The sequence below is a fragment of the Marmota monax genome, unplaced genomic scaffold (assembly GCF_021218885.2).
Source record: "Marmota monax isolate L192 unplaced genomic scaffold, Marmota_monax_Labrador192_F-V1.1 WCK01_AAM20220418_F8-fsc00010, whole genome shotgun sequence".
NCBI classification, from domain to species: domain Eukaryota; kingdom Metazoa; phylum Chordata; class Mammalia; order Rodentia; family Sciuridae; genus Marmota; species Marmota monax.
This window is the reverse complement of record NW_026692321.1, coordinates 20871726-20894056: the sequence shown is the minus strand read 5'-3', so window position 1 is coordinate 20894056 and position 22331 is coordinate 20871726. Positions and strand designations below refer to the sequence as shown.

The 22331-nt window shown below is 44.3% G+C and overlaps 2 protein-coding genes across 2 annotated transcripts in view; one reads left to right on the top strand and one right to left on the bottom strand.

The window, feature by feature from the left end:
- The window catches only part of Clip4 (CAP-Gly domain containing linker protein family member 4), a 110948-nt gene extending 90690 nt beyond the window's left edge, over positions 1-20258 (bottom strand). Inside the window, exon 1 of the mRNA XM_058578443.1 lies at positions 20128-20258. The gene's annotated coding sequence lies outside the window, so the exon portion shown is untranslated. The remainder of the gene's footprint in view (positions 1-20127) is intronic.
- Pcare (photoreceptor cilium actin regulator) lies at positions 8882-21752 on the top strand. Its single transcript, XM_046441559.2, has 2 exons — positions 8882-12913; positions 17651-21752. Exons 1-2 carry the CDS (start codon positions 9207-9209, stop codon positions 17850-17852), a joined length of 3909 nt encoding a protein of 1302 aa, XP_046297515.1. The 5' UTR covers positions 8882-9206; the 3' UTR covers positions 17853-21752.
- The last annotated feature ends 579 nt before the right edge of the window (positions 21753-22331 follow it).

Below are 22331 nucleotides of genomic sequence, written 5' to 3'. Positions count from 1 at the left end.
CCCATTTGTTCTCTTTTTTTTTTTTTGGCCTAAGAACTTATCATTGTATGGCAGCCAGTTCATTTCCATTTTGAGGTTCTTTGAAACATTAAACCCCTTGTGTAATGCCAGAGAGGCTGTAATTTACAGCTATCTATCTTGAAATGTGTCTGCTGTTTCCCATCATCATGACAAAGCTCAATACACTCAAACCAAAGTTTCCCACACTATGTCTCTGCTTTAAAAAATAATGATTTTCTCAATACAAATTGATCAGGATATTTTACAAAATGTAAATTTAGCCTTATATATTTTACAAAATGTAAATATGACAATAAAGATAGAAATTACAAAGGAAAGTTACATGAAAACTATACCACAATATCATAAAAGTTAAAGGCAAAATAAAAACAAACAACAACAACAAAACTAAGAACACAAGTTACCAGCTAAGATATTAATATCCTGAAAATTAATAAGATAAAAATAAGCATATCAATTTTTTAAATGAACAAAGATATGTTACAGGTAATCCATTGTTTTAGCCAGCTTTTTCATTGCTGTAACCAAAAGACCTGAGAATAACAATTATAGAAGAAGAAAAGCTTAGTTGGGGGGCTCCTAGTTTCAGAGGTCTCAGTCCATAGATGGCTGGCTCCATTGCTTTCCATCTGAGGTAAGGCAGAACACCATGGCAGAAGAGTGTGGAAAGGAAAGTGACTTAGAACATCAATAAACAAATATATGAAAAAATGTTCAACATCTCCAGCAATTAGAGAAATGAAATTCAAAACTAAAATTTCTTCTCACTCCAATAAGAATGGCAATTATCAAGAACACAAGCAACAATAAATGTTGGCGAGGATGTGAGGAAAAAGGTTCACTTACACATTGGTGGTAGGACTGCAAATTGGTGCAAGCACTCTGGAAAGCAGTATGGAGATTCCTAAGACAACTTGGAATGGAACCACCATTTGACCCAGCTATCCCACTCCTCAGAATATACCCAAAGGACTTAAAATCAGCATACTATAGTGACACAGACACATCAATGTTTATAGCAGCTCAATTCACAATAGCTAAACTATGGAACCAAACTAGGTGTCCTTCAACAGATGAATGGATAAAGAAACTGTGGTACATATGCACAATGGAATATTCCTCAGCCTTAAAGATTAATGAAATTATGGCATTAGTAGGTAAATGGATGGAGCTGGAGAAGATCAAGCTAAGCAAAATAAGCCCATCTCGAAAAACCAAAAGCCAAATGTTTTCTTTGATATGTGAATGCTAATTCACAAAAAGGAAGGGGGGCTAGGAAAGAATAGAGTTACTTTGGATTAGGTAGAGGAGAGTGAAGGTAGCAGAGGGGGGATGGGGTAGGAAAGCTAGTAGAATGAATCAGACATTATTACCCTTATGTACATATATGATTACACGACTGGTGTGATTCTACATCATGCACAACCCAGAAGAATGAGAAATTATACTCCATTTATGTATGATGTGTCAAAGTGCATTCTACTGTGTAACTAATTAGAACAAATAAAAATAAATAAGAAAGCAATTAAACCATCATATACTAAAAAATAAAATGTTTTACTTGAAAAAAAGATACTTTTTAAATACGCAAACTCTCTAACAAACCAGGAACTGCAAACGAAAATGAGATGCCATCTTTTCCTTCTTTCAAATCAGCAGAGACTCTTTAAAGGCTAATGCCCAGCGCTGGCAAGCTTGCAATAAAGTGGATTTTTACATCACTGCTGGGGATTAAGAAACTTGTATAATCTTTCTGGAAAGTTATGTATCTAAAGCCTTAAAAATGTTTATATTCAGGGCTCCGTACCTCCCCACTTCTTAGGTGTGGCTACACACAGCGACTTTCATAGAGTTCAGGGTGCCCAGGGAAGGCGGAGTAAACTCACAATGGGGTACTGCGGCACGCACACACCGCTACATCCAGGTGATTGATCAAGTTCAACATCGACAGTCATAAATCATGTTGACAGTTTGTGCTTTTGAACTGATGTGATGAAAATGATAGAGAGCCTCTGTGATCTTCCTTCCAAAATCCCACAACCCCTGTTTAGTTTAAGAAAAACACAAGACAACTCTCAACTGACGGATATTCTACAATGTATTTGACTGGGACTCTTCAAAACTATCAAGGTCATCAAAAGTTTGAGAAACTGTCACTGCCAACAGGAGCCTAAGGAGAGTGCCTGTTAAATGTAATGTGATATCTTGGCTCAGATCCTGAACAAAAGGAGGATACAGTTAAACACTGAGGAAGTCTGAACAAAGTATGGGCTTTAGTTAATAACAGCATATCAAGACTGATTTCCTTAATTGTAACAAAAGTACCATAGTATTGTAAAATGTTAATAATAAGAAAAACTGTGTAGAGCAGGAGAGGTACCCAGGAATTCTCTGCTTCATTTTTTCAGTCAATCTAGAACTATTCTGAAAAAGAAAATTTATGACTTTTTTTACATTATTTAGCAAAACAAGTTCACATCCCAGAATTTGTCCTGAAAAAGAAAATTATGTGAGTAAATTTACCTACAAGAATATTTTAGTAATACCTACCTTCGATCTAACCTAAATGTTCAATAATGAGTCTAACCAAAGCATCTATCTTTCTTCAATCAGTAGAATATTATAGTCATTAAGAATGGTATAAAGCATACTAGATGATATGAATGGAAATCTACAACATACTAAAAGAAAACCTAGGTAACAAATTGCATGTAGAACAAGATTCTGTATTGAATAAGAAATAGATAGAAAGGCTAGGTAAATACATACATACAGACATACATATGATAGATTTCTATTTTCCTTCAAGCTCATTTATGTTTTCTAAATTTTTACAAAGCATATATTTTTTCTCCATAGCAGTGGATACATACCATAAAATTTACCATTTTAACCATTTTAAAGTGTACAATTCAATGTCATTTAGTTTGGGTATGTATAACCATCACCGTTATCTAGTTCCAGAACATTTCATAACTATAGAAGGAAACCTGCACCAATCAAGCTGTTTCTACCCTTCTCCAACCCCCAGTCCCTGTCAACAATTAATCTGCTTTCTATTTCTATGGTTTTGCCTGTTGCGGATACTTCATATAAATGAAATCATACAATATGTGACCTTTTATGTCTAACCTTTTTCACTTAGCATGATATCTTCAAGGTTCATCTATGTTGTAGTATATATCAGTATTTCATTCCTTCTACAGCTAAATTATATATATATATATATAATTTTATTTATCCATTCATCAACTAATGAATACTTGGGTTACTTCCATCTTTATTTTGCATAGTGCTGCTGGGAACATTTATATACAAATTTTTTAACATATTACATCTATAATAAAAATATGCATCTCTAAAAAGATAGTAGCTAAATAAGTTATACTCCTTAAGTCCTCCAGTCTATATCAGTACTCAAAAGTTCCCTAAATTTGCTCACTCTTGTTAACGACCCAACCTTTCATTCACTACATATATGAAATTTCTATTTTCAAATAACCTAAAAATATGTTAAGTAATACTTTTATTAAGAAAAAGAAACATTTCATTCTGAGCAAGTCAGTTAATTTCCTGTGTTTATTTTCACATTTAAAAAAAAGATAGGGTTAGTATCCACCTCACAGAAATTGTGAGTTAGTAGAATCCTTGATAATCATTTCAAAGTACATGTGATTCCCTTAATAAAGGTCTTACTGTTTAAAACAATGAAACAGAAACAAAAATTGAATGACTCATCTTTCCATCACAACACACAACTTGAATTAGATATGGTTTTGCAAGAATTTATACAATAATATTTGAGATTAATTCATGTTTTACGTTTCCCTTTGGCTACTTTGGTGGGGAGGGAAGTGATGTTTTTAGCCTTACCCATTATTACTGGAGTTGTACACAATATTTTGCTTCATGTCAGCAATGATGAAGACAGTAAAAAATTGCATTTAATGCTCATAATAACAGTAGGGTATTTTGAAGGTGATGATCAGTGCTAAAAGCACACTGGTTCAGTTTTATTTTAGATTACATTCGAGTTGGGCAAATTCTCTTAGGAGAAGGGTAAAGCTATTGATCAGAAGCCAATCATGTGAAAACACTACATGGCAACATAAAGGTATGAATTATTGATGCATCCAACTACACAAATTACTCTCAATATTAACTGTATTGAGGGAAAAAGTTAACCAAAAAAAAAAAAAACCTAAATGATTTCATCTATACATAATTCTAGACAGTGCTTAAATTGCATTTTATCTTAATTCAAAATTGGTGCCACATTGGAACCATCTTTTGTTGGTGAATCAGTTCAGAGCTATTTGGACTTTTAATGTCCCCTAAAAATGTTTTGAAAGCAAGGTCCCATTACAGCAAGGTTTAGAGGTGGGACTTTTAGGCAATGATTATATCTTAGGGGATATAATCATCAGTGGATTAATTCATTTGATGGTTTAATAATTTAAATGGTGGGGCATGGCTGGAGGAAATAGTTTACTTACTAGGACATACCCTTGGACTATGACTTGTTCCTTGCTCTCCCTCCCCCTCCCCCTCCCTCTCCCTCTCCCTCTCCCCTTCTCCTTCCCAGCTTCCATAAACCAAGGAGCTCTACTCTGCCATTCCACGCCTTTCTCCCATGATGTTCTGCCCTATCTCAAGTCCAAAGCAGAGTCGGCCAACCATGGACTGAACCTCTGAAACCATGAGCCCCAAATAAACTTTTCCTCTCTGGGTTGTTCTTATCAGGTGTTTTGACCATAGTAACCAAAAGCTGACCAAAATGAGGTGGAACTTATTTAACATGCAGAAGGACAAGAACTAGCACCACTATAAACTAATGTTTACTGTATATAATTATGTTTGGGATGCCATGATTTGACCTATGATATGCCTAGATCTATTTTTGTTTCAGGGTTTGAATCCAGGGGTGCTTAACCACTGAGCAACACAGCCAGCACTTTTTATTTGAGACAGTGTCCCACTGAATTGCTTAGGGCATCACTAAATTGCTGAGGCTCACTTTGAACTTGTGATCCTCCTGCCTCAGCCTCCTGAGTTAGGATAACAGGTGTGTACCACCATGCCCAGTTAGATTTTTTTTAAATGACCTTTGAAGGTGGAACATAATTTTCCTCTTCAGTGTGATTGTTTTTAGTGATTGGCTTCTAAAAGAATATGGATAAAGTAAAGGTGACTTTCTTTTAATTTTTTTTTACTTGTTGCTAGACCTTTATTTTATTTATTTATATTTGGTACTGAGAATTGAACCCAGTGCCTCACACATGCCAGACAAGTGCACTACTGCTGAGTCCCAGCCCTAGCCCTGACTTCTGAGATTAGGACATAGAGACCTTCTCCTTGCTTTCTCTTGGACCATTGGCTTCAGGGAAGCCAATTACCATGTTGTAAGGACACTCAAGCAGCCTTGTGGAAAGGCCAATATACTCAGGAATTGAGGCTTTCCATCAACAGCTATGTGGATGAGCTCTCTTGGAACCAATAATCCAGCGCCAGGCAAGCCTTCAGATGTCTGTAACCTTGGATGGTATCTAGACTACAACCTCACAAAGACCCTTTGCCAAACCACCCAGCTGAGTTGCTCCCAAATTCCTAACCCACAAAAACTGTGAAATAATATGTGTTGTTTTAGCTGCAAAATTTTATGCTAATTTGTTATGCAACAATACACAACTAAGACATGGATCCTTATCCAAGACTAACAGCATCATAGCTAAGACTCTTTTAGGCATAAAGCAAAACATAAAATACTACATTTTAATTTGGGGTAAATGTACAATATACATAAAGTGCACAACTTAACTGTACAACTCAGGGAATTTTTACACCTCTATACCCTCATTTAACCACCATCCAATTAAGATACAAACAATTTCAAGTACCCTAAGAAATTCCTTCATGTCCATAACAGTCAATAGTTCTTCCTGGACATAACCACTCTTTTGAATTCTATATAGATTACTTTGTCTGTTCTTAAACTTCATATAAATGGAGCACTTTTTTTTTAAAGAGAGAGTGAGAGAGAGAGAGAGAATTTTTTAATATTTATTTTTTTTTTTTAGTTATAGGCGGACACAACATCTCTGTTTGTATGTGGTGCTGAGGATTGAACCCGAGCCGCACGCATGCCAGGTGAGCGCGCTACCGCTTGAGCCACATCCCCAGACCCAAAATGGAGTACTTCAATATACACTTTTTTCTTTTTTTGTACTGGGGATTGAACCCCTGAGCACTTTACCACTGAGTCACATCCCCAGCCCTTTTTCTTTTTTATTTTGAGACAGGAACTCACTAAGTTGTTTAGGGCCTCTCTAAGTTGCTGAGGCTGGCCTCCAACTTGCTACCCACTTCATCATGCCTCCAGAGTTACTTGGGATTACAGGAATACACCATGACACCCAGATCAGCAGGTACTCTTATGTCTGGCTTCTTTCACTCATAATAATACTTTTAAAATTTATCCATGTTGTTATATGTTTCGGTAGTTTGTTTCTTTTGTTGCTGGGAAGTATTAGATTATATAATTATATAAAAATAATACTTTCCCTATTTATAGGCATTTAGATTGTTTGCAATTTCAGAATATTATGAATCAAATTACTATTACTATTCTTGTACCAGTCTCTGTCTTCATATGCATTTAACACTCTTGGGTAAATTCTTATAAGTGGAATTGATAGACCATAAGGAGAATGTTTAAATGTTTTCCAAAGTAATACCATTTTGCAATCACATCCCAAAAAAGCTTTTTGTTTTCATTTGAAACTATCTCAGTTTTAAAGAGAAAAAAAAAACAAAAGTTGGTCTTAATGAAAAATGAATGGCAATGTATAAACAGCTTCCTAAATTATTTGTAATAGTCAAGGAAAGCAGTCTAACATGAACAAAGCTATCTGACAGATGATCCTCCAGGCAAATACTTTGATTTTGATCATTGGTTTAGAAATAATTTTAGTCACTTAGATCAGAAGTTTTCACAAAGATAATTCAGGCCAGGGCCCAAATCCCAAGAGGAGAAGAATTTACATTAAGCATACTTCAGATGAGCTTTTCACTGTGTTCAATGCAAGACCCTAAGAAGAAAGAAGAATCTCAGAACATAGCATCTCTGTCCACCAGCCAGCCGGGCGCTGTAACAAATGAAACAATATCTTGATGCCTGACACGGCTCACCCCAGGCACTCACACAGCTTGTGTTTCCCCTGAGTTCTGCTTCAAATAAACAGATCCAAGAATTTTATCAATGATGCACTCTAGGGCATCACCCTTGATCAGCATCAGCAGGGCTCCACACGCAGCCCCAGTAGCCAGTCTCCAGCTTCCTTGAAGCACGGGAAGTGGCTTTAAGTCCTTTCTGTTTCTAGAACATCCTGACACACACAGGATTACTATTACTGGTTGTGCAGGGCTCAGTAAGTGAAAATGACTGTAAAACCAGAATAACAACTCCGATCTGTGCAACTCCAGGAGATGCTTGGAGATGCTCAGAGATGCTCAGAGATGCTCAATGCCATATTTTTGCTACTCAAAATTGGTAATGACCTAGATGTTCAAAAATGGGAAATGGTTAATAAAAGCCTCCAGCAGGTACTAGCAATCATTGGGCTTAAGAACAGAGAAACTACTAAATGAGGCCTTGGAAAAATCCTGATGAAGCCATGCACGAAGCCCAGGGCCCCCCTGTACAGCATAGAATAGCCAACCAAACAGATTTAGAGGGCTCCAAGCCCAGCAGTAATTGTTTCCAGACAATTCAGGAAAGGACCTGAGTTTGGTTCTTGACAAACAATTAATTTTCTTACGACTTATTATTATAAGTGGCCCAGCTTCCAGAGGGAAAGGAATAAGGAGCACCTTTTTTTTTTTTCTCATCTTTGTCTTCTTTTTTTTGAGTACCTAGCATGTGCCAGGCACTGGACCAAGCATTTACCAAACACTGATTGACTTAATACCCACAAGAGCTCAGTGAAGTAGATGCTATCGTCCTCCTCTTAAAGATGATCTCTGCCTCACAAAGTTAAATAGCTTTCAGAAGTTCCCTCAACTCAAAGGCAGAGTCAAGATCTAAACTCATGTCTCCCTATGCCAAGTCCATGCTCTAGATTTTGCTGACAACAAATAAGGTTTAAAAGTCACTTTTAAGTGGGCAGCTGCCACTGTTGTCCAAAGGCAAGATGCCATTGAGAAGAAAAACCTTTTCCCTTTGAGTTCTACTCCTAGAGACTAAATAACTCTCTGGTGCCCAGGTTTAGCTTGTTTTCCTATGAGAAAGGTTTAATAAAAAGGCTCTTCCCAGTAGTCCATAGTGACTGGCTTTGAGCTTCATCTGGTGGTGAGTTTTCCTGCTTTCCTCCTCCAAAGCAGGAAGGATAGCTCTCTTGCTATCTGACTAGATTTTCTAACATACAGGAAAGCAACTCTGTCTTCTTTATTCACTGTCTTATTATTTAGGAACATTGTCTGTCACTAGAGTCGTGGGGATTTGTAAGCCACACAGACAACAAAGTACAGCTTTGGGGTCCCTGTCTGTTCTGGGATCTTCTTGACTGCAGCAGGTTGGAGCACACTCGGCTGGTTTGCCCTTATTAAACCGTGAAGGTCACTTCTCTTCCAGCGTCTATAATTGGCGAGCCCTCACTTTCCTTCCACAAATGTGTCTCTTCCAGAGCCTTTTGCAATTAAAGCTTATTTCTCTAGGTTTCATATGGCAGGCGTCTGAACGGAATTAAAAGCATAAGCACGTGCAAAAATAATCCGCTTCCCAAGATAGTAAGTGCTGAGAAGTTCTATATTAGAACACACAGTGAGTGCTGACTGGCTAGGGCATGATTAACCTAATAGGCTTAAAGCTCCACTTGCATTTACATCTGTCAGGACACGAGCAAAACACAGGCCCATAATCCGGGAGACTGAGGTCCTTTAGAATTGTCCCGCTGCTCACTAAACAACAGAAGGTTCAAAACTTAGAAGGATAACAGGACGATAAGCACCACTCCCTCTTTTCGGTGCAACCAAGGAAGTAAAGAAAGCTGCCTCCAAGTTCAAGACTTCCTGCCATGAACTTCAAAGGAATCTGGTCTGGAATTGCCTGGAAGGACTAGTTTTGGTCCTATCTTCAAGATGATTCTCTGAAAATTTGGAAGGCTGTGGGTACAAGGCCAGCTGCAGTCATGGGATGTACACCTTCACACAGCGACATTGTGAACAACCTGACAAAAAGTGGTGTTCAGTTTTTGAAAAAGCCCACAGCTATTTTGCCAGGATGTCATGGGCTCAGTGGAAGAGGTTCCATCCCTTTGCTGGTTCAGTGTTCTACCTGCTATGACCCTTGGGGGGGCCTGCCCCAGGGACAGAGGCCAGCAGAGGAGCAGCTGAGTTCCAGGAAGTCCCAAACCACAGCTGATGGTCAGCCCATGGGAGATATGGAAGGACTGATCTCAGAAACCAGAACCTCTCCATCCTGGCTGAACAAACCACAAAGCCACACTCCGTTCCAGACAAAAGGTACCCATGGGACACAAGGGGCAGCCTTTCCCAGGGAAGAGAGTATGGAAAGTACTACACAGGAGACCTCCAGGTGGGAAAGGAAGCCGACATGCTATTGCTCAAGCAAACAGGGCCATTGCAGCCAAACTATCCTCCCTACTCCTGAATCAGAAGGCAAAGTGGACTTTCCTGAACCCCTGGTCAAGGCCCACCAGCATGCTTACACCTACCTGCACGCCAGCCTCTCCAAGTATGAAGCAATCCTGCACCTGGTCCAGCAGGCCAGCCAGACCCAGGGGCTGCTGCAGCCCATGCTCAGTTTCCTGTTGCTGTGCTTTGAGGAGGTGGGCCAGCTCCTTGGGGAGATCTCCAAGGATGGAGAAGTGCTCCTCCAGGAAGTTAGGGAGGATCTGGCATGGCCATTGAAGAAAGGAGAGCCCCAGGAGCAGCCAGATCTCTTGCAACAGCTGCTGCAGTACACGGTCAGCAAGCTACAGGTGCTCCACGGCATGGTGGCTGCCCTCACCGGGAGCTTCCTGGAGAGTTCCAGCAGCTATTTCCACTCCACAGCAAGCCACTTGGAAAATCAGCTGAGCACAAAGAGGAGTGTGGATGAACGCCTCCTAAGGGCTCTGAGGCAACTGGAGAGCCTGGCAAGTGGCCATGGAGACCCTGGGCTGCAGGATCTACCCTTGTGCTCCGAGGACAGTGGCATTGGTGCCGACAATGAGTCCGTGAAATCTATGGACAAGCTGGGTAAGCAGGCCAGCTGGAACTTTGTCCCGGAGGCTGTAGAGTTGAAGCCAGGGATCTCACCCCAGATGGAGGCCCGGCTATCAGGACGTGCCTGGCAGCAAAGTGCATTCTGGATGGGTTCGGACCGACCCCAGGACTGTCCAAGGCCTCCCATTGCAAAAGTGCATCCAACCTCACAGGGCAAAGTAAGGAGCCCAGGCCCCCACAGCACTGGCCCAGAAACTCTGACCTCCAGGCCTTCAGAGGCAAGCAAGAGTGCTTGGTGTGACTCCCTGGGGACTGGGATCCCTGTGGAAGTACAGCTTCCTAAAAGCTCCAGGTCTGGGGAGGTTCCACCCCTTAGTGAAAGTGAGAACAGCAGCCCAGACGAGGAGGAAGATGAAGTTAGCAACATGAGTCCAAGTGCAGGGCAGGAAAACGTGTCACCTTCAAGGCCACGATCTTCACCTGCAGACTGGGAAAGCCCGTTTCAGTCACACTCCAGGAAGCTTAGGAGCCCCCAGGCCCAGGAAATGATTCTGAAGATGAAGGAAGCCATCAGTGAAAGGATCAAGTTTGTCCCTGCACCTTTGGCGCACCAGGACTGGTCTGAGGAGGAGGAGGGGAGGATTGTGGTCCCACGGAGACCTAGCACGGTCAGTGGCAGCAGGAGGACCCCCGAGAGGCAGCAGAGGTCCCAGTCCGAGACGTGCCTTAAGAGCCATGTGGAGGACCCCACCCTCCAGGAGCTGCGAAGGGTCCAAAAAGACCTCAGTCAGAGACTGGAGGCATTTTATGCCCAGGGCGCCAAAAGGCAGGGACAGAGAAAGGAGCAGATTGTGCAGTCCAGAGGAGCAGCGATATGGCCCAACAGCAACTGCAGGGTGAGCCCCAGCAACACCATCAGCAAACTCAAGGCATCCCTTACCAAGAATTTCAGCATCTTGCCTAGTCAGGACAAGAGCATTTTGCAGAAATGCAGTCCCCACTCTGAGGGCGAACAGCCCTGGCAGAAGAGAGCCGAGCTGCTGCCAAATGCCATTCCACCTGGTGAGAAGGACGAGACTCCTAGGGCCAAGGACTGCTTCATCAGGGGCTCTCCCACCAGAACATCAGTCAAGAAACTCATTGAAACTTTCAGTCCCACTGAGAGTGTGAAGACACTGGGGGACTCCAGGAACTCAGGGTCAAGCCCCTGCCTCAGGAAGTGGGGAGTCCCCATCATGCCTCCCAGACTTCCCATTTATAGGGGCCTTGCTCCTATGTATACTAAGCCCCAAATTTCTCCGACAGGAAGCAGAGAATGTCTCAAGGTGGACACAGGCTGGAGACCTGTAGCACCGATATTTCCCCCTCTGCCTACAGCAGAAGCATCCAAGAATGAGGATATCTACTGTGAAATAGAGGGGGACCCAGAGCACCTCCCTCCACCACCTCTGGAAGTCCTGATGGATAAATCATTCACTTCTCTGGAGAATCCAGAAAGCAAAAAGTCAACAGGCAGCTCCCCTGAAGAGTCCTCAGTACCAGGGCTGGGACGGGCTGGCCCTACCAGAAGAACGTGGGCTTCCCCAAAGCTGAGAGCTTCCATGAGCCCCATTGACTTGCTGCCCAGCAAGAGCACTGCCAGCCCCACCAGGCTGTGCAGCACAGGGCCAGGAAGCAGCAAGAGTGGCAGCAATCTCAGGAAGCCTGTCCAGGATCCAAACCTCTCTTCTGCAGCCAGCCCCAACCCAGAGGCGGAGGGCAGGGCTCACAGTCAAGCCCAGGGAGAGAAGGCCACAAGCTTCTCCAAGCACCACCGGAAGGCAATTCCCTGGCACCACACCAGCCCCACATCTGGGCAAAGCAGGACTTCAGAACCGAGCCTGGCCAGACTCACATGTGGGCCGCACTCTCCTGAGGCCTCCAGGCAGAGCCGAGAGAGAAGCCCCCCAGTAGTCAGGAAGAGCTCTCCCACCAGGGCACACTGGGCACCCCAAGTAGACAGGAAGCAGCGGGGTCTACCATCATCTCCTGGACCTGCTCAGCCAAGCACTGTGCTCAGCTCCTCCAGTCCACCACTTAGCCCTGGAGCTCCCAGCCCAACAGCAAGCCTTGGGATCCTAAGCCCACCAAACACAAAGAAGCGAACTTCCCCGCCACCCCAGCACAAGCTGCCCAGCCCACCCCTGGGGAGCCAGCCTGCGCAGCCCAAGGTCTCCAGTCCTGCTCAGCACACGGAAGCAAGCCCCCCTTCCTCTGTGCCCTCCCCATCCCCCCCAGGGTCCCCCTCTCACGGATGCAAAGAGACCAGAGACTCAGAAGGCAGTCAAGCCCCTACAGCCAAAGCATCCCGGAACACATGTTCCATATTCTGCCCTGCCTCCTCCTCTCTATTTGAAGCTAAATCACCATCCTTGACAGCCCACCTGCAGACCTCCACATCACTGCCACCAGAACCCGGGGGCGCTCTTGGGACCCCAGCAGGATGCTGGAGAAGCAGCTTGGAGCCTCGACTGAAGGCAGATTCACAGAGGAGAATGGCTCTATGTGCCCTCAACCCTCTGCCTTTCGTCAAAAGGACAGCTCCTGCCTGCCACCCTGGTGTCTGGATTCAGCTGCCTGGCTCCAGCTCCACTGGCTCCTCTTGGGAACCCCAGCTTGACCAGAGCAGGTAAGGAGTGAGCTCGGTCACTGCCCTTCCCTGGAGAAAAAGCAGAGGCAGTGGGCCCAACGGATTGTCTGGGTCAATAGTTTTCAAATTTAGCTTCAAGAGTCAGATGGGAAAAAGAGGTGTGGGGGTCCGAGTTCAGTCTCCTCGCCACCATGAGTGACTGTGCTTTTTTTCTTTTTAGACTTTATACATTGTCCATTTTGTTTTTTATTATTTATTTATTCTAATTTGTTATACATGATGGCAGAATGCAATTCATTTCATATTACCCATATAAAACACAATTTTTCAAGTCACTGATTGTACAAAAAGTATTTTCAATCCATTCGTGTCTTCATACATGTACTTAGGGTAATGTCCATTTTATTAAATACTGGCTTTAGTACAACAAACTTACTTCTGATAGATGTTTCATTTTTGAAAAATGTAGCTGTATTCAGATTCTTACCTGACCCTGGCTTCTAGCTAACCATTCATTTTTACTGGTTCTGCACTTAATTATGGACACAAAATTAATTTTCTATAAAAGAACAAAGGAATTTCTTATGACTCAAGACTCAATATGTTTAAGAGGAATACTCTCAAAGAGTGGATATGACCACAACAGACTGTGGACTGTGCTTTTATCTACTACATTACATATTTTTGATTCCTGAGAAAGATTTTAATTGAAAAGAGCCTCTGCTGTATTAAAATTTTAAAAAAAATAAAGAAGAGAAAATCTTAAAACAACCAAGTTAGCCTACACCTCACAGCCCTTATTTTACAGGTGGGGAAACTGTTTTTTTTTGTTGTTGTTTTTTTTTTGTGGGGGGAGGTGGGGAACTGTTTTTTTACAGATGAAATGACTTGCCATCATGGCCTGCAACTTTGTCTGGACCCAGCAGTTGGATTCTGGGAGGTTCTATAACTATCTGGTCCCAGGACCCCTTTAAACTCTGAAAAAATATTGAGAACCCCAAAGAGCCTTCATATATGTGGGTTATGTCTACCCATTTTTACTATATTAAAAGTTAAAACTGAGAAATTGATAAAATATTATTTTTAAAAAAAATAAACACATTCTCTGTTAACACAGATGATACATTCCCATGAAACACTTTTTTGTTCAACCACAAAAAAAAATTTAATGAGAAGAATGGCAGCACTGTCTTCCATTTTTGCAAACCCTTTTGGTGTCTGGCTCAACAGGAAGACAACCAAATACTCAAAGATTTTAATTGAAAAGAGCCTCTGCTGTAGCCTCTGCTTCTGTAGCCAATCTGCAGTGATATCTCATATCATCGTGTGTGACATGTGTGACAGCACCACACACCCAAGAGAATGGGTGAAAAGGGAAGGTAGCATCTTTGTGTGAAGATAAAGATAGGTTTAACCCACGAGTTCCCTTGAAAGTGTCTGGTGGGTCCCCAGGGATCCCCAGTGCACAACTCCAGAATGGCCTGTCCTAGAGGTATGGAATATAAATTTCTGGTTTCCCAGTCCCTTGATCACCTGACTCCACTTCTCCACCAACTTCAGAGCCTTGTAGATTAAGAACAAAATCCTACATAAGCACCAGAATCCAGGTGAAGGGCTGCTGTTCCTGTCCTTGGCAGACTGAGTTCTAAGTGTGCCTTTCTCAGCATGGAGAAGTGAGTTGCATGTCACTGGCCCAGCCTGCAGGCAGGCCTGGGCACACAGCTGCAAGGGGACATGAATCAGTATAGCTTTTGCATAAAAAAATCACAGAATATGTGGGGAAAATGTCAGTCTGAGGACTGTTAAAAAGGAACTCCCTCAGTGTATCTTAATATCAGATCAAAGTTCAACCAACACCAGTCCTTGCTATCGCTGCATTGCCCACAATTGTGTAAATCAGCAGTTAATTTCTGCCTAAGTGACGCATGTTTCCAGCTTCACAGTCTGTCCAGCATAATGGTAATTTTTTTCAAAGTATTCGGCAGTCAATTTTAAATAAAGATATTATCTCAAGAAAGTTACACATTATAACAGTTATATAAACTCCCCCAGCCACTTGAAAGAAATGAAATATTGATTATTTTTGCAAGAATCTTAATGTAACATTGCTCTTAAATCTAAAATGAGCTTCCTACAGCAGAGTGGCTTTCATCTAAGAACCTCTATAAATGTTAATGCATTATTCCTCACACTAGCTCCTTGTTCAGTTATTAGATTTTTAAAACTGTGCCCTTCAGGGGAAGAGCTTGAGAGAACAGGGACAATAAAATGGCATTAATTAAAAACACTAACATTTAAAAACAGCAGGAGCTATAAAATTGTTGAAGAACATAAAATTGTTCAAGAAGAAAATAATGCCTTTCTCTCAGGTTTCTCCCCAGAACAGGGTGGCCTAAAAGTTGTTTTATGTCTTGAATCAATACTTGGTGTGTGCGTAGCCTGAAGAAGTAACCTGTTCAAGGTCACATGGAGAGTCACTTGGTATGACCACACCTCTAAGCCATTCCAAATTGTGCATATGAAAATATGCTCATTCCCCTATCTCATCCTGTCCCAAGGTATGAATTTGGTGTCTGTTAGCAGAAACAGGCCAGCCTTTGCCTCTCTGTTGAAGACAAGCTTATTTTCTGCCATTCTGCATGTGAGAAAACAAGAGCAGGGACCAAGGCATGGTTTCCCAAGATTGAGCAACAAGTGGATGCCAAGAGCCAGAGACTGCTCAGAGCAGGCTCTTTCTCAAGCAGAGGCTTGCAGGGACCTGTCACGCCCACTGCGTCTGGCTGTCTGGGCAGGCTTACAGGATCAACTGGCCTGTACTTGGATTTGATTCTCTTCCTGTCACCTCATGCTATATCCTCTTGACCTTTGGGCCCCGGGGAACAGGAACAGTTCTCAGAGGTTTCAATGGCTGAGCTTTAATTGTTAGGCCTGAGCTGAATCTCCTAGTGAGATACCAGTCTCTAGGTCTCAGAATGATGGGGTACTGTGTGCACCTCAAGAAAGGTCCAGACTTTCTCCCCTAAATGCAATACTTTTCATCTTTTTCTGGCTTGAACTGATGAGACAGGAGCTCTCTGCAGCCCCCTCCCAGTCCCCTGTCTCAGGTGGCCCCATGGTTAGCGGGGCAGCAGTTGGGCAACCTGCCTTCCTAGCGGTGCCAAGAAGAGGTAGAATCCCAGCCACTGGGTAACAACCAGGGAAATGAGTTTCCTGAACTGAATTTCATAGACACAGAACCTGGATGGGGCTAAAAAAGAGTTCTAGACCAAATTGTTTGTCAGGCTCCATGTCAGCCTCCAGAGTGGTATGGCCTGGACTTTCCTCTGTGCATGTGTTTCCTCTTCCTGCCAGACCCCCAGGGACAGGGGTAGGGGGTGGGGGGCAGCAAAGGCTCATCAGGGATGAAGTGCACCCTGCTTATGCCTTCCCATTCCTCAAGCAGCCCCAGAGAAAAGAAGTAAGTAAGGTGGCAAAATCACGCCGGGCCCTGAACACCTGAAAAGACCGTGATGGAGCCAGATGCAGACTGCTTTAAGGCACACAGTGGGTTTCTCACTGCCTGAAACCAAGGATGCGGGTCCATTGCATCCACGCCCTTCCTACTCCTTCTCTCTTGATCTTGTTCAGATCCAGTTGCAAACTTGTCCTCCACTGGTTTGGTGTCAGATGCAGAGCTGAGAACACTTCCTTATAAAGCTCACAGAAAAATCAAGAACATGCTATCAGTGGCAGAGAGAAGGGCCCTCGGGTCTGTAGGTGGGGACCAGAAGTCTTGTGCAGGTCTTGAAGTAACTAGTTGAGAGCTCTGACCTAGGCCCCACCTCTCTGAGCCTCAGGTGCCCACGAGTAGCATGATAAGGTGGTCCCTGGAGTTCTTTCCAGATGTGACTTCCTATTAATTTTACAAAGTAGCACCATAGACAGCTACCCATTTATTACACACGTATGTGCCATTTCTATGCTGAGAGTTTTACATCCAACATTGATACCCATGAGCGCCTGATGAGATTATTACAATTTCTCTCAGAGGGATTCATTAACCAGCTGCAGGACACATGGTCAGTAAGTGGAAAAGCCAGGACTTGAACCTAGGCAGCCACACTCCAACCTCCACCAGGACTCCTTGGGCCAGCCTACCTCAGATAGATAGCCAGTATGACTTTTGGAGCTGGTCCCTTCGACCTAGGCTTGCTCCATGCTTTGAGACATCCTCCATTCTGCTCTCCAGAAGTATGCACAGACTGGAGACCATGTGGGGTTCTTTTCCCATGCATAGCCCCCCTTGGCCATGTCACTCAGCAGCTGGGAAGCTCTGCTCTAGCCAAATGCTGGGCAAGGCGGGCCAAGGAGTTTCCATTTTATTCCATTCAGGAAAAGGGTGGCAGCTGCGCAAAGCAGGCTTTTTCTTTGCTGTTATTGTTGTTGTTTTTAATTCCACTAGCTGAGCCCAGGCCTTTATTAACAAGGAGTGCTCAAGACTCAAAAACAAAACAAAGGCACAGCTCCAGAGCCCCTGAGGGAGTTGCTGTGTTCCTAGCAGCAGGATCCTGGGCATCAGGGGAAGGAACAGGACTCAACCTGTCAGCTGAGGCCCTGGGAGCTGCTTCCCCAATTCCAGACCAGGCAGGCAGGCCCACAAGCCCAACCGAGAGGTAGAGGCCTGGCATCAAGGGTGGGCCCACTGGTGTGAGGATGGGAAGGGACAGAGCAGTGCCGGGGAGGGAGCCAGAAGGAACAGCGGAGGAATCTGATCTGCTCTTGTCCTTCTCTCCACAGCAGCAGTGAGGACAGCCCCAAGCTGAATGCAGCGACTTGGAGCAGCCCCTGTGCCCCAGAACCGCAGGGTGGCCGCAGCAGGTGTGCATCACCCCCAGAGCTCTGTGTGCTGGGCCATGGGCTGCAGCCAGAAGCCCGCACCAGCCACGTCCAGGACAAACCCCAGCCAGAGACCCAGCCCCAGCAGAAGGACGTGGCCTGACTGTCATGCTGACAACAGTCACCCCAGAGACACAATGTGACAGCCATGCATCCACACTGCCCCACAGATGGTGGGCAGACTCTCCAAATGAGGTATCTTGGAAAGGTTTTGAAGATGGTTTATACAATGGCCATTGTCAATCACAGATCCTGCTTTGCCTTGGGGGTTCAAAGATTAACCAAAACTTTAAACCCCACAATGACATTTTTAACCCTTCAAGTGCTGGCCTTAATTTAGGGAGGAAATAGATTAATTACATGCTTAGCAGGCCAGGTGTTTTACCTGGTAACCTATGACAATGTTGAAATCATTTAATGCCCACAAGAGCAAACAAAATAAATAGCATTCTCCAGTTAAACAGATAAGAGAACCAAAGTGTGGGGAGGAGTTCCCCCAAGTGTCTTGCCAGGAAAAAAGCAACAGTTGGTACAGACATAGATGTCCCTAGAACCTATGCTTTTTACCTTGAATTTTGTTGCCCTAATTTATTCCATCACCCCAGCTGCCTACAGCATTAGTAGTTGTATAATTGGTGGGAAAGATTTGGTTTTGGTTTTTGTTTTTTGTAAGGTTGAGTGCTGGCAAAGCATCGAAGTCTCCATTAAGAGCTTTGTTTAGAAGCTAATTGCCCCTGACATGAGAAGGCTGGTGCATTAGAACACACAGCCCCACCCATCCTCCCTCCTGCCAGAGCTCAGCTTCAATGCTATCAATTCAAAGCTTCCAGCTCCCAGCCAGGGCCATGCTGTCCTTGGCCTCAATGTGTATCAAACATGCGTGCGGCCCTACACAAGCTGGTGGGATGATTCTTGGACCAAGTGGACACAACCGAGCTTCCCACACAAGGCAGCCTAGTCTCCACATCTGGTGGGCGCTGCAGCTGACGAGATGGTGTGGGTCACCTCATGCCCATCTCCCCCTGAACCTTCTTGGCCAAATTTATTCCCAAGTCATCTGTAGACCTTCCACTAGAGCTGAAATTAAAGCAAAGAATGGTCCTTCATGCCAAAAACTACTTCTGCCAATGAGCTAGATATTTGCTGCAGATCTTGGAATGTTTCCACCGGAGGCTGTGGAGTGCTTTCTATTTAGAAAAGAATTTGCAGTAATTGGGTGATTCAATGCCGGCTCAGTGGGTTGTCAAAAGACAAGAATTCTCACCCACGGGTACAGCTAAGGGGCAATCTTCCAGTTCTGCTGCAAAGCTGATTTTAAAGTTTGGGAAAATTATAGATCTCAAATCCTTTCTTGTTGAAATAGATCGTGGGCTCAAGAACATGTTACAGTGGGTGCCAGGGACTCCAGCTTCCTCCCCCAGGGGTCAGGATCTCACCTGACTTGTCCATTTATTAATGAACAAGGTGATGGAGCTTATCTCTTCAAAGACACCTAAAGAACACTTGATTAAATACCAAAAGGGCCACACCCACCCGTCTATTGGAACTGTCTGTACACATTTTTTCACATCTGCTTGTGTGGCTACGCTTATCTCAGAGCAATGCTCAAACCACAGCTGGACCAGTGGAGCCACATCTCCGGTTGGGTAGACACCTGGGAGCTGCCTGGGCTGCAGGCAATGGGTGGAGTGGGGTAAGAGCCTGCAAATGAAACCAGCTAAGGAAATTTGCCTCCTCTGGATCAGGGCACTGTCCTCAAATGATTGGGCAGTCAAAGGAGGTCAAAACAAAGGCGGGTCCTGGGCAAGCTGGGCCCCCAGCCGAGCAAGCAGGAGGCAGTGTGGGTGGCCCATGAGACCTCGCCCACAGGTAAGTGGCTTCCGAGAACACTGGTCAGAAAGTGTGCCCTGCCCTGTGCAAAGAGTTAGAACAGGATTCCTGGAGGTCTTAAGAAACAAGGCAGAAATCCAGCTGCAGGGACTGAACAGACACAGAGGATGAACAGGGGTACAGTGTAGGGTAAACCACAGGGACAATAAAAAGTGAAATTTCTGGAACTAGAATATGAAGTGGAGCCAGATCAGCCTAAGGGGAGGGGAGGGGAGGAGAGCCACCTGACCTCCAGGCCTCCTTCCTTAAAGGTCTGTGTGGTAGAAGTTCAGGCTGACTTGAGTGTCCCCCACCAAACTGGTAAGAGATGGAAGTGGACAGCCAGGAGCCAGGCATCATGTCAAATTATGGAGGGGTCAACATCAAAGAGAACTCCCTGCAGGGATCTAGAGTGAACTACCTGCCCTCCACACCTGTGCATGGCAGAAGGCTCCTGAGACCTGCTGTCACCCTCCCCCCTAGGCTGGTAAGCAGCAGCAAACACTCACCCCTGCCATGTTGCAGGTAGCAGACAAGGGGACAGCAGCTTCGTTCCTGTTGTCAACCACGGAGCAGCCTGTGACACTTCCTTACCCCCTGGAGGATTTCTTCATTTACTGAGAAACTTCATGTACCAGGACAGTGCTAGGTTCCTACCCTAGGTCCCTCTGTGTGATGTAATGAGAGGCTCCAGCCACTACCAGGTCCAGACAGCAGTGACAATGAGTTGGTGTTACCATTGTGTTGCTCAGTAGCACAAAGGCTATGGGCATTCCAAGGCAGCTGCTCCCAGGACAGACAGACAAGGTTGCCAAGGCCAAGGAGCTGGGGCTGGGAGAGAAAGTTCAAGGTAAAGCAGTGCTAAGCTGGCCCAGGAGCAGATGGGACAAAGATGTGGGGTTTGGGCCACCATGCTAACTTCACCTAGCTTGAGTTCCATGTGAAACAGAATTTGTACTAAAGAAATTAAGTCCACCACAGCAAAATAGTCTTGTGTCAACAGCTCAGTTTGGAGGCGAGGCCTTTCCACAAATCCAGGTCTATGGTTCTGCCTCTGAGAGCAAAGTGCTGGTGGCTGTGAGGGATGATCTCAATACCACAGCCTCTCAGCTGGGCCACTCTTCCCTACCTCTCTCTCTCTCCACCTTATCCTTGCTAGACCAATCCACTTCCTTCACTCAAGAGAAAAGGGAAGGCAGTTTTTCTTTGCTTATGCACCCAACCCAGCCAATGCACCCAACTCATCAAGGATTCATGAGTCTATACTTTTTCTTCATAGAGTTAGAAACTAAGAAGAAACACTGGGTATAAAGGAGGAACCTCCACAAACCAGTTTCCTTATTTGGGCCAACTCCTTTCTGGGGATTACAGCCTTCCTCCTTTATACCTCTGGGGACCCCAGAGCTGTAAGGAGGGAGGTACTTAGCACAGCCTTTATCTAACGCATTAGTAACTTAGCAAACAGATCTGCCCCAGGAGAAAAACACAATTTTCTGATTCCATCAAAAGGATTCATGGGGGTGCGGGGAGGCAAATATAATATTCTGGCAGAACAGTAATAGTTTTTTTGCAAGTATAAATACAATCCTCAAGATGAAATATAACCTCTCTGCGGCTTGGGTCTGCGCTGTTGTTTACTATAAGCAGCATCTATTTTCTTTCGTCATGTCACATACCTATCCAGAACCTAAAATAATCCATGTAGATAGAAAATTCAGGGCAAACAGACCAAAGAGACTTTTCTTTCATTGTGAAGAGCTTATGTTTGACAAGACTTGCCTCATAAATTCTACAATGTGAATGAAAGGGATTTGGAGAAATATATTCTTTTTCTAAAATAAACCAGTGTTTTTGCATGTCTCAGGGGAGCCAGTATAGTGAATTGTAAGTGTTGACATGTTTGTCAATTGATCATCTGGTTGACTGCCTACAAGCTGCCAAGCACCCACTCTATCTTCCAAAGGAAATCTTTTGGAAGGTAATATATTTTTAAGTGGCCCCACATCAAAGATTCTGTTGAACTGCCATAAAGTAAATGTGTTCTGAACCTATATTAACAGAACATGTTATATTACACTACCGTTTACTCCCTGTGCCTACCTAAAGTTTAAATAAAGTTCCATCAATCCATCCAGACGTTTTTATGAAATGTAATTAAAGATGCATTGCTCACGAAGAGGAGCGAACAGTTAATTCACTCAGTCCTCTAATTCAATTTTATGAGGGCCCTGGACTCTGCCAGCTTGTTTACACTCATGGATTTCAGAAAGTCCCTTCGCCAATGGTCTGTGGGCCCCTCGTCAAGTGACTGTGGCCACCTACTGATCAGGCCACCTGGGTGCTGAATGCTGTCTGTCATTCTGGATACCCTTGATGTCTGACACAGGAGGCGGCAACTGGTTTTGGTTGAAATGACAAAAAATGACAGCATAAGCAGGGCCCAGTTAATGCTCCTGGACAAACCTCAATGGGAAGAAACACCCAGACAGGAGTGTTAGAGGAGGAAGAGGAAGAGATGAGGGTGTGGTCAAGGCAAGGCTCACTCTTGGGAGCTAGAGCTAATCACTGGGACAGGACACAGGGGGCCGAGTCCTGACACCTCCGAGACCCTGCTCTCTGTCCTGGCTTCTCGGGGCCTGTCTCTTCATCTGTGCAGCAGTGATAATAACACTTTCTCCTGCCATCTGCAAGACATGGAGCACACCAGTCTTTT

What these genes read in the sequence shown, in the direction of transcription:
- Pcare (XM_046441559.2), top strand. Translation starts at nt 9,207, where the DNA reads ATGGGATGTACACCTTCACACAGCGACATTGTGAACAACCTGACAAAA. An exon ending in CCCCAGCTTGACCAGAGCAG is followed by an intron (nt 12,914 to 17,650) that starts GTAAGGAGTGAG and finishes TTCTCTCCACAG; the next exon opens with CAGCAGTGAGGACAGCCCCA.